The sequence below is a fragment of the Enhydra lutris genome, unplaced genomic scaffold, assembly GCF_002288905.1.
Source record: "Enhydra lutris kenyoni isolate GAN:26980312 unplaced genomic scaffold, ASM228890v2 scaffoldscaffold10, whole genome shotgun sequence".
NCBI lineage: Eukaryota > Metazoa > Chordata > Mammalia > Carnivora > Mustelidae > Enhydra > Enhydra lutris.
In genome coordinates this window covers 24,273,602-24,286,127 of record NW_019154094.1, presented here as the reverse complement: position 1 = coordinate 24,286,127, position 12,526 = coordinate 24,273,602, and the positions used below count along the sequence as shown (strand labels likewise).

Here is a 12,526-nt window from a genome sequence, read left to right as displayed (position 1 = left end):
ACCTTCATTTTTGTTTTAATTTCTATTTTCCCGATCCCTAGTGGGTTTTCAGCTCTTCCTGAGTCTCGACTCTGCTGCCTTCCTGAGTGAAGAAGCACTGCTGTGAGCATCAGGCTGCAGGCAGAAAGACCGAGGGGGCGCCGAGAGCCAGTGGGCAGATGTGGCTCACCGAGTCTCCCTTTGGGGGGTGCCCAGCTCAATGACATTTTCTCGACTCCCTCTATTGATTTTTCTCCTCCTGTGCTGCTATTTCAGTAGTCTCTACACCTCTAATTTTAAAACCATGGGGCGAAGGATGATTTCTCGGTCGTGTCATTTTTTCCTATGTAGCTGTCTAATTCTGTGCTTTGAGTTTTCTCATGAATTTTCCCTGCTTAGTCATTGTCTTTTTATCTGTTTTTCTTTGTCTTGCCCCTCATTTTTCATTCTTTTTCTTCTGCCTGTGCTTCCTTTTCCCACAGGCCCTTAAATCTTTATGTCATACTTTTAAGTTGTATTTCCCACTTCCCTTCCAAGCTTGAAAGTGCTTGCTCTGTTGAAGAAACATGGGAGGGAAGGGAACCGTGGAAAGGTCAGCATGAACATCTAGATGGAACTCACCCCAGGTGCCCACCCTGCCCAACTGTTTTGAGAACACGATGCTCTTCCTGATACAGATGCTTTGCCAAAATCTGTATGAAAGGAGGGCAATAGTCTAGTTGTCTTCCTCCCTCTGGCTCACTAGAGGATCCCTAGATAGATTACTTCCCACCTTTAGACCTCAAGTTTTGAAGAGAAGAATACAATCTCACTCTTTATCATCAGGGGGCCCCTAGGAATGTGGGACCAGAATATAAGCACAGGGAACCAACAGTATGACTCAGTAGATCAGTAGTGTGGATTAGAGAAGTTTTGCTGCTTGACAGCTGCCTGTGATCTTTGGCCAGTGACTTAACCCTCAGCCTGGGTTTCCTGATTTGTAAGATGGTTTTTTTCATCAGGATGCTATAGATAGGCTAGGTTCCGCCGCAGTCACAAGTATTCTCCAGAATCTCAGCAGCTGGAAATCCACAAGGGATTATTTTTCATTATATATTCATTGTGAGGGACTTGGGAATGTGTCTGTCTTCACCGTGACCCCTGACTGATAGATCAGCTGCCAACGTAAATGTTCCCATGCCCCATGTCAAGAGAGAGGGAGAACTTAGGGCGGAAGTGTTGGTAATCAAATGTTGGTCCAGATGAGTTGCACACCCTGTATATTCATGACTCATTGGCCAGAACTAGTTACACAGCTGTGCCTAACTTCATCTAAGGCAAGGAAGTATCTGGAAGGAGGAAGATTAACTGCGGTATTTGTTGGTTTGCATTAATCATAGCTGCAGAAGAAGTAGTAATATTTCACTTTTCACAGTGATTTTGACTATTAGATAACGTGTGTGCTTAGCAGAATGCCTAGCACATGGCCCGTGCTCCATAATAAGGAGAGGAAACTGTTCTTATTGTTGCCTTTATGATTCAGCATTGGATACATTTCCAGTGTACTTTACACCATCCACTTAGTAAATTTCTCTTCTCTTTTTCTTCCCCCTGAAAATGCAGAGTAGAACTAACCTTTTCCTCTCTGGATATGCCACAGAGTTTTAGTAAATGCAGTTGAAGTGATGAAGTTTTAGACCTAGCCACAGACCCTGCTCTTCTGAGCTTAGGTTTGACAAAGGTAGACGATTATTCTGTAAAATGATCACTTTGTGGAGTGATAGCTTGGGTGTCTGCAGTGGCTTGGAACTATGTTCACTGAGTTGGTTTTCAATTTAACAGCAACAGACTTTAAGCAGGCTTTCATCTGAGTCAATGCAGAAATGGTCAATATGTATTATATGTCTATAAAGCTGGTCTCTGGATCAATTGCAATTAGTTTGCAGCAGATTGCATTAACATATCCAGAATTAATACAGCGAGTGTTCTAATGAAAAGGAATTGACCAGACCACACTGTTTTTAGTGGCTGTTTTTTGTCTCTCTCATGCTCTTTTCAACTGTAGTTTTTTCCTTCTCCTTGTTAATGGCTCTAAGTTGATGAGTCAACATAGACTTAATCTATTGATCCTTTCCCGTCTGCCTTTTAAAAATGGTCCCAGAATATAGTACATATCTTATGTTTAATCTTTTCTTTCTTTAGGAAGCTTTTAGTAAATGCCTTAAACTTTAATTTTTCTTATATGATGTGTTATTAAGACTCTTAAGTCAATGAGTATGTTCATGTGTGAAATTTTGTGTTTTTCAAATTACTAATGTTTCATCAAGACTTAAAAATTCAGAAGTAAGATTAACAAATCATGAAGTTAATAACTCGTACAGTATCTGATGTGAGCATCACTTGTCTGATAATTTATTTTGACTCAAATGTTATTCATTTCTGAAGAAGAAGTGTAGATAACTTCAACATTTGAAACAGTATTACCAGTATTCAGAATGCTGGAGTAGAGAGATTTCTTTAGGCTCGATTATGTTGAAATTTGAGTTTTTTACGAGTGTGTAGTTTTTTGTTTTTGTTTTTTTTAAGGTCTGAAGAACTTTTACTTTTCTGTTTTTAGAGAAAGTCACTTTCTGGAAATGAAAAATTACCTGTAGCTGGAAACAAAAGGACAAAAGGCAGGGTTTATTCATTTGGCCATTTAACTAGTATTTCTTGAGTATTTTCCATATGCCAAACACCCATCATATTCTTCTTAAAAATACAAAGAAATTGAAGATACACTCTGCCCTTGAGTAAAACCTGGTTTAGTTGTAAGTGTTCTGGAGCCTTCTTGGAATGTCCCTGGTCCAGAAGAGATCCATGAGTGCTTTGTAGCTTGGAGATTCCAGAAGAAAGTGCCATTTTAAGGACAAATTTGAGGTCCTGAAACCTAATGGTTCCATGTTGTAAAGCCCTGTGGACCTGTTAATGGTCTGTGCGATATTGTCTTGGCCATACACCAAGGCCATTGACAGAAGCCACTAGGAAGTATGTCAAGTGATTTTCCTCCACCAATCTTGTGATTCAGTTTGTGACTGATTTTTTTTGGTTTATGCATTAATGGCATTGTTATCTTACCCACTGTGAGTAGTGTTTGTGTTTTCATCATGACTCATGGTTGAAAATGAGATTAAACTAGATATATTCTTTTTTTTTTTTTCATCTTTTTCCTTTTAAAAATGGGGTGTATAAGTTTGACTGGGAATACTTTTGATTTTACTGAATAAAATGAGAAGAATTTACTTGTTCACGTTATTATGCTCTTTGATTACTTTCTTTCAGCACAGATTAGAAACTGATAGTTCGTATTGGAAAATCACCTCTACATGATGCTTAAACAGTTACTTTAATACACAAATTGCAGTTTTTAAGAAGTAGTTTAAGTAATGATGATTGTTTTCAGGTTACGATCCTCATATTTGGTGTGTGTGAGAGAGAATATTATTAGAGACATCGTAATGATTGTGCCTTGAGGAATTAAAAACTAAGAAGTGGATTAATCTGTGGCCCATTGAACCTCAAAGTGTTTAAAAAAAATTCCTAAGATACCTTACAATGATTAATGATGTGCACACAGTTATTAAAATAATGCTCTCACCTTTATTTGGGTGGGAATGGCGGGAGGCATATCCTATGTAATAGAGTTCTTAATATTTTTTAAAAATAACCTTTTATTCTTAAATACTTATTGACTCATCGGAAACACTAAAAGAAGTGCAACAGTCCTGTGTGCCCCTCCCCCTCCTGCCCTCATGTTGACATCTTACTTAGTTTTAGTCAATGTCAAATCTAGGATATTGACATAGGCACATTCTTGTTAGCTAGATAATAGACCCAATTCAGTTCTCATCATTTCTTTAAACCTGTATCCATTTGTTGTGTATGTAGTTTTCCTTAACATTTTTGATTAGGAAAACAATTAAGCATAAATAATTTATTTTTTTATTTATTCCCCTTTTAAACAAAACCCGTGTTGCTGATTGTCATTTGAGGGTACCTGTAAGACTGGCTATATGCGTTGACTATTATTTTTCTTATTATTTTTAAGTGTTCTTATCTCTCTCTCTATTTATCTAGGCAGTTCAATTAACCCCCCGAAGATGGCTGAACCTGCAGGAATACCAGAGCAAGAAACTCATGTCTGATCATGGAGTTCAAGTTCAAAGATTCATTGTAGCAGACACTGCAAAGGAAGCTCTGGAGGCTGCTAAGAAACTAAGTAAGTTAATTCACAACAGGTAAAATCACACTTGCCCAAGTTAGTGACCTCACAGGTAGCAGTGAACCAGTAGGTGCATTTTCTTTGTCATGGGTTATTACTAACGAAGACAGATACGATGGTGGGCTTTTGAGTTGCAAAGGCTAAAAAAAGCCCAATTAGGAAAACTTGATTCTTTTTTACGAGATAGCAGTGTATGGGATGTCACTCTGGTAATTTTCCTGACTTTTTCTGCCACCCTTTCATCTAGTTTTCTTTATCTGTGGGTTAGTGGCTGGGAGAAATACCGGTGAATGGTGTAAGTGTCAAAGAGAAGGCCACAGCAGGGGAAGGCAGGAAGGATATTTGTCATCCTTATTGAAGCCTCTAGAACATGGAGAAAGTTCCTCTCAGTGACTGGAGGAGAAGAAGGAGAAGCACATGCATTTGGAAGCCAGGCTGGCTTTGTGTCAGGGTTTTGCCCTCCCATTTACCAGCTCTGTAACTTTTTGTATTAGTGCCTTTTCCTTCTTGTGCCTCTGTTTCCTTATCTAGAAATCAAGGCTAATGTGTTAATCCTCAAGTACTTTCGTGAGCCTTTAAGGGGGACTGTCCATTGGTATGTGGTAGAAAATCCAATTAATTTCCCAATTATAGATTGAGAAATTAGGAATCTGATTCTGCTATTTTTTCATGAATATTCCTTCTAGTGGTATACAGACCCTCTTTACTGCCAGTCTGGTTTAGCACTGTCCAGTAGAAATAGAACGTGAGCCACATAAGTATTTAACAGTTTTCTAGGTCAGTTTAAGAGAACTAAAAATAAATGGGTGAAATTAATTTTAGTAATATATTTTGTTTACCCCACTATATCCAAACTGTTACTTCAACATGTAATTAATGTAAAACAGTTATCAGTCAAATAGTGTACATCTGGTTTCTGTCCTATTCTTCAGGACTCTGGTTTGTATTTTACATTTCTGGCCCATCTCCTGTCACACTAGACACATTTCAGGAGCTCGACGGATACGTGGGGCTAGTGGTTACCATACTGCACAGCATAGATCTGGACACTAGAAGGATGTACATGTGTATTCTTTGCCTGGAGCCTTGGAGAGCGGTTGCTTCCCACTAGAAATAAAGAATGCAGCATCTGCTAACTGCCCTTGCCAGGCAGCTATAGCAAAAGTTTGAGAGTGCAAGATAGAGACAGGCTCCATATTTCAGTCTCCCAATTTTCTAAACTCTTTTAAGAGTAAGCAATGAGGTACTTTAGCTAGTAATTGTTCTTTATCTCCCTTACAGAGTTCTCCCAGATGCCTATATGCCAGATCCTTTCTGTGTTGTGTTGGTTGAAATGCATGTTTATTCTTCCTTTCAACAAATATTTATCGATTGTTAGCCACATGTATTAGGCACCATGGCTATAGCTGTGGAAGATAAGCAAGCCCTCTTTCTTTTTAGAACTTACATTCTAGAAGGAAATTAATTTGTAATTTTCAGGTGCTAAATGTAGAAATTGAGAGTGACTTATAGTTTAAGAAATGGAAATTGGTTTCATTTTCAAAGACTATCAAAATTGGTTTTCATGGTGGGAAAAAAAAACAAACAGTAAAATTCAACCTACACCTGGATGAGAGCTCCTCTGTGCAGTGTGGGGATAGACTCAGTAAAGGTTAGTATTCCAGCCTTTTTACATGAAAGGATCATTTTTGTTTTATACTCCTGTGGTTTAGGGAATGGGTAATGAGAACAAAGAAATGTAAAGTTCAAGTCGGTCTTTGGTCTTCATTTTCCCCATTATTTCCACAAATGTGCTGACATACCAGTATTCCAGGTCCAAAGGTCCCTAAGGGAATTCTGGAAGCCAACTGATTACTGGCCCCTCCCCACTTAGGCATAGCACAGCACAGAGGGCTTATCTTTCAGATTTTCAAGGGAGATTTGAATTTACTGAGCTAATTGGCTTCTTAGTCACTGGTTTGTTTTATAAGCATTTATTTAGCCACTGCCTTGTGTGGTTGGGCATTGTGTACTGTGTTTGTAAGATGGAATTTTTGCTCTGCAGGATTTAATAAGGTGGCATTTATATGCTGGGGCCCAAGTGAAGGCAGGGAAAGACACAGACAATAAAACAAGTTTAAATAGAAGTAAAGCTAAAGCTAAAAACGTTAAACTTCTCAAAAAGCCATTTTGGTTCTGCAGCAAGGGTTTTAAGAAAATCAGAGTGGATAAAAGGATTGAGATGAACCCAGTTGTGTCTCTACCTTGGCCCCTGCATACCTGTGATACTCATTGAGGAGGTATGGCCATGGGAGTGCCTCTCTGATCGTGTTTAGATCAGTAAGGGAATTTAAAGAACTAACCCAAGTCCCTCATTTCCTGAATGAATGAGTAATCCTCTTACTCACTGAGGAGTTTTGGAGGAAGGAAGGTCTCCTCTGGCTTTTGTTGTATAAGAGATTTGATCAGAGGGAATATTTAAAGTATCGGAAGAAGAGATGGTGCCAAGTCTAGTTGGTTAAAAATGAAACGAGTGGATTGTAAATATAAAAGTCACTGAGATTGGCTAGAGAGAACAAAACAAGAAGAATCTGGCAAAACTTCTCAGTGTTGACCTGCTTATTGCTACAAGACAGACAAGAACCAATAGCACAAGTTTTACTAAACAGATTTGAGGTTAAGGTTAAAGCTGGGTCACATGTTGCCTTGAAAATGGGACATCTGCCCATCATTGATGGTGGTTTTGGAGGGCATTGATGATGATGCCCATCATCATCATTATCAGCATATGATTCCAAGGGATTCATGGCTGTCATGATCCAAATTCATAGACAAATCAGAGACATGTGAGAATCAGTACTTTTTGGACCATGTGTTAAAGAGAGGTTTTTTTTTTTTTTTTTAATGTGAGAAGCTTGTAAATGATTGAAATGCATTTGTTTACCTTTCTACTTTTTTCATATTTGGATGTGTTTGAAATATTGAAATACAATGATATATTTAAAATATTTTGAAAGCAATTGTTAGTATTAGTCATGCCTATGATTTCCAGGATTCTCTGTTTCTTTGTGTCTGAACCCACATTCCTGGTTGCCTGTGGGCCACCTGTTGACGGCTGTCTCCACTTCTCCTGGCCCGAATAGCATTTGTCATCTCCCAGTTGCTCCAGACTTTCTCTCCTTATCTCCCCCTACTTACCCATCTGAGATTCCTCCAGTGATCTTTTTTTCCCCCTCTAATTTTCTGTTTGTTTGTTTGTTTGCTTTTTAAAGATTTTATTTATTTATTTGACAGACAGAGATCACAAGCAGACAGAGAGGCAGTCAGAGAGAGGGGAAGGGAAGCAGGCTCCCCACTGAGCAGAGAGTCCGATATGGGGCTCGATTCCAGGACCTTGGGATCATGACCTGAGCTGAAGGCAGAGGCTTTAACCCACTGAGCCACACAGATGCCCCTAATTTTCTGTTTTAATTCCAGTTAGTTAATATACAGTGTTATATTACCTTCGGGTGTATGATACAGTAACTCAGCACTTCCGTACATCAGCTGCTGCCCATCACAAATTCACCCCTTAATCCCACCACCCATTTAGCCCATTCCCCTCTGGTAACCATTAATTCTCTGTCATTAAGAGTCCATTTCTTGACTTGTCTCTGTCTCTTTTTTTCCTCTTTTGCTCACTTGTTTTCTTTCTTAAATTCCACATATGAGTGAGATCATACAGTATTTGTCTTTCTCTAACTTAGTTCGCTTAGCATGATGACACTCTAGCTCCATTCATGTCCTTGCAAATCACAAGATTTCATTCTTTTTTATGGGTGAATAATATTCCATTATATATCTATTATCTATACATCTATATCTACGCACACGTACACACACCCACATCTTTTTTATCCATTTGTCAGTGGATGGGCACTTGGGCTGCTTCCATATCTTAGGTATTGTAAGTAATGCTGCAGTAAACTTAGGAGTGCACGTATCCCTTTGAATTAGTATTTTTGTATTCTTTGGGTAAATACCCAGTACTGCAATTTCTGGACCAACTGGTAGTTCTATTTTTAACTTTTTGAGAAAACTCCATACTGTTTTCCACAGTAGCTGCACCGGTTTGTATTCCCACCCACAGCGCGCAAGGATTCCTTTTTCTCCACATCCTCACCAACACCTGTTGTTTCTTGTATTGTCGGTTTTAGCTACTCTGACAAGTGTGAGGTGATAGCTTGCTGTGGTTTTGATTTGCATTTCCTTGATACTAAGTGATGATGAGCATCTGGTCTGTATATCTTCTTTGGAAAAATATGTATTCATGTCTGCCCATTTTTCATTTGGATTATTAGTGTTCTCGTACTGAGTTAAGTTCTTTATATATTTTGGATACTAACCCTTTATTGGATATGTCATTTGCAAGTATCGTCTCCCATTTCATAGGTTGCCTTTTAGTTTTGTTGTCTGTTTTCTTCACTGTGTAGAAACTTTTTATTTTGATGTAGTTCCAAAGGTTTATTTTTGCCTTTGTGTTTCCCTGTCCTCAGAAGTTATATCTAGACATAGCTATGGCCAGCATCAGAGAAGTTGCTGCCTATGTTCTCTTCTAAGATTTTTATGGTTTCAGGTCTCACATTTAGGTTTTTAATCCATTTTGGATTTATTTTTGTGTATGGTGTAAAATAGTAGTCTAGTTTCATTCTTTTGCATGTTGCTGTCCAGTTTTCCCAATACCCCTTGTTGAAGAAGCTATCTTTTTTTCACTGGCTATTCTTTCCTGTTTTGTTATAGATTAACTGACCATCTAGGTGTGGGTTCATTTCTGAGTTTTCTACTCTGTTCTGTTAATCTATGTGTCTGTTTTTGTGCCAGTAGTATACTATTTTGATCACTATAGTTTTGTAATATATCTTGAAGTCTGGAATTGTGATGCCTCCAACTTCGCTATTCTTTTTAAAGATTATTTTGACTACAAGGTGTCTTTTGTGATTTCATACAGATTTTAGAATTGTTCTAGTTCTGTGAAAAATGTTGTTGGTATTTTGATGGGGATTTCATTAAATGTGTAGATTGCTTTGAATAGTATAGACTTTTTTTTAAGTATAGACATTTTAACAATATTTATTCTAATCTACGAATGTGGAATATCTTTCCATTTCTTGGTGTTTTCTCCAATTTCTTTCATCAGTGTTTTATATTTTTCAGAGTGTAACTCTTTGACCTCTTTGATTAGGTTTATTCCTAGGTATCTTATTATTGGTGCAACTCTAAATGGGAATGTTTTCTTAACTTCTCTTTCTGCTGCTTCTTTATTGGTGTGTAGAAATGCAACAGATTTCTGTACATTGATATTGTGTCCTACAACTTCACTGAATTCGTGTGTCAGTTCTAGTAGTTTTTTGGTGGAGTCTTTTAGGTTTTCTGTATATAGTATCATGTCATCAGCAAATAGTGGAAGTTTTACTTCTTCCTTACTGATTTGGATGCCTTTTATTTCTTTTTGTTGTCTGATTGCTGTGGCTAGGACTTCCAACGCTATGATGAATAGACGTGGTGACTGTGGAGATCCTTTTCTTATTTCTGACCTTAGGAGAAAAGTTCTCAGTTTTCCCCTATTGATGATGATGATAGTTGTGAGTTTTTTCATATATGGCCTTTTTTATGTTGAAGTATGGTCCCTCTAAAGCTACTTTGTTGAGGGTTTTTATCATGAATAGATGTTGTAGTTGGTCAGATGCTCTTTCTGCATCTATTTAAATGATTGTATGGTACTTACCCTTTCTCTTGTTGATGTGATATATCATGTTGATTGATTTATGAATATTGGACCACCCTTGCAACTCAGGAATACATCCCACTTGATTGTGGTGACTGACATTTTAAAATGTATTGTTGAAGTTTGTTTGCTAGTGTATTATTAAGTATTTTTGCAACTGTGTTCATCAAGGATGTTAGCCTATGGTTCTCTTTTGTGGTGATGTCTATATCTGATTTTGGTATCAGGATACTGCTGGCTTCATAGAATGCATTCTGAAATTTTCTTTCCTTTTCTGTTTTTTAGAGTAGTTTGAGAAGAATAAGTATTAACTTTCCTTTAACTCTTTGGTAGAATTTGCCTTAAAGCCATCTGGTTCTGGACTTTTGTTCGTTGTTTTTTGTTGTTGTTGTTTTGTTTTGTTTTTTTCGTTACTGATTCAGTTACTTTGCTGGTTATCCATCTGTTCAAATTTTCTGTTTCTTCCCTTTTTTTCCCCCCGTAGGTTATATGTTTCTTGGAATTTATCCATTTCTTCTACATTGTCCAGTTTGTTGGCATGTAATTTTCCATAATATTCCCTTATAATCCTTTGTATTTCTGTGGTGTTGGTTGCTATTTCTTCTCTTTCATTTGTGGTTTTGTTTGAGTTCTCTCTTTTTTTGGGTTTTTGATGAATTTGACTAAAGGTTTATTAATTTTGTTGATCTTTTCAAAGAACTAGCTGTTTCATCAATCTGTTATATTTTTTAGTTTCTATATCATTTATTTCCACTCTTACCATTATCATTTCCTTCCTTCTGCTGATTTGGGGTTTTGTTTGTTGTTCTTTTTCTAGCTCCTTTAAGGTATATTGAGATTTTCTTTGCTTCTTGAGGTAGGCCTGTGTTGCTATAAACTTCTTTCTTAGAACTGCTTTTGCTGCATCCTAAAGGTTTTACACCATTGTGTTTTCATTTTCTTTTTTTTTTTTAAAGGATTTTTATTTATTTATTTGACAGAGAGAGATCACAAGTAGACAGAGAGGCAAGCAGAGAGAGAGAGAGAGGGAAGCAGGCTCCCTGCTGAGCAGAGATCCCGATGTAGGACTCGATCCCAGGACCCTGAGATCATGACCTGAGCCGAAGGCAGCGGCTTAACCCACTGAGCCACCCAGGCGCCCTGTGTTTTTATTTTCATTTGTTCCCATGCACTTTTTAATTTTTTTCTTTATTTCCTGGTTGATCCAGTCATTGTTTAGTAGAATGTTATTTAACCTCCATGTTTTTGTGGTCTTTCCATATTTTTTCTTGTTGTTGACTTCTAGTTTCATACCATCGTAGTCAGAAAAGATGCATGGTATGACTTCATTCTTGAATTAGTTGAGGCTTGTTTTATGGACTAATGTGTGATCTCGTCTGGAGAATGTCCCATGTGCACTTGACAAGAATGTGTATTCTGCTGTTTTAGGATGGAATGTTCTGAATATATCTGTTAAATCCATCCATTCCAGTGTTTCATTCAAAGCCATTGTTTCCTTATTGATTTTCTCTTTGGATGATCTGTCCATTAATGTATGTGAAATGTTAAAATCCCCTACTATTATTACATTATTATCAATTTGTTTTTTTAATGTTTTTATTAACTTAACTATTTGGGTGCTTCTGTGTTGGGTGCATAAATATGCACAATTGTTATATCTTCTTGTTGGATTTCCCCCTTATTTTTATCTAGTGTCCATCTTTGTCTCTTGTTACAGTCTTTATTTTAATGTCTGTTTTGTCTGATAAAAGTATTGCTACTCTGGCTTTCTATTGACACCCATTTGCATGATAGATGTTTCTCCGTCTCCTCACTTTCAATTTTCAAGTATCTTTAGGTCTAAAATGAGTCTATTTTAGACAACATATAAACAATTCTTGCTTTTTTATCCATTCTGTTACCTACTGTCTTTTCATCAGTGTTCAGTCTATTTACATTCAAAGTAATCAGTGGAAAGGTTTTTTTATGTTATTTTATTATTTGGTGGTTGTTTCTGAAGAATTTCTCTGATCCTTTTTTTTTTCTCTTTCATGTCTTGCTGATTTTCTTTTGTGATATATTTGGATTTCTTTCTCTTTATTCTTTGCATATTTATTGGTGTTTTTTTTGATATATGTTTACTGTTAGGTCTGTATGTAACCCCTTCTCTATATAGCAGTCTAGATTAAGTTGATGGTTGTTTAAGTGTGAACCCATGTTTTATTCCTCTCTTCCCCACATGTTAGGTGTATAGTGTCATATTTTTTATCCCTTTATTTTGTGAGTTCCTTGACTGATTCTTTACAGAAGTATTCATTTTTACTGTTTTTGTGTTTCCAGTCTTTATACTGTCACTCTGGTCTCTCCTTTCCACTCAAATAATCCCTTTAGTATTTCTTGTCGGGCTGGCTTTGGTAGTCATAAATTCCTTTAATTTTTGATTGTCTGGAAAACTCTTTATCTCTCCTCGTATTCTGACTGATAGCCTTACTGGATATTCTTGGTTTCACTTTTTTTTTTTCCCTTTTAGCGCTTTGAATGTATCATGACACTTCCTTCTAGCTTAGAAAGTTTTTGGTTGAAAA

The 12,526-nt window shown here is 37.1% G+C and overlaps 1 protein-coding gene across 1 annotated transcript in view; it reads left to right on the top strand.

Moving 5' to 3' along the window:
• The window catches only part of LOC111144203 (succinate-CoA ligase GDP-forming beta subunit), a 272,842-nt gene that overhangs the window by 46,796 nt on the left and 213,520 nt on the right, over positions 1-12,526 (top strand). The window contains exon 2 of the mRNA XM_022498414.1: positions 4,075-4,216. Within this exon, the coding sequence (XP_022354122.1) occupies positions 4,075-4,216 (142 nt within the window). The remainder of the gene's footprint in view (positions 1-4,074; positions 4,217-12,526) is intronic.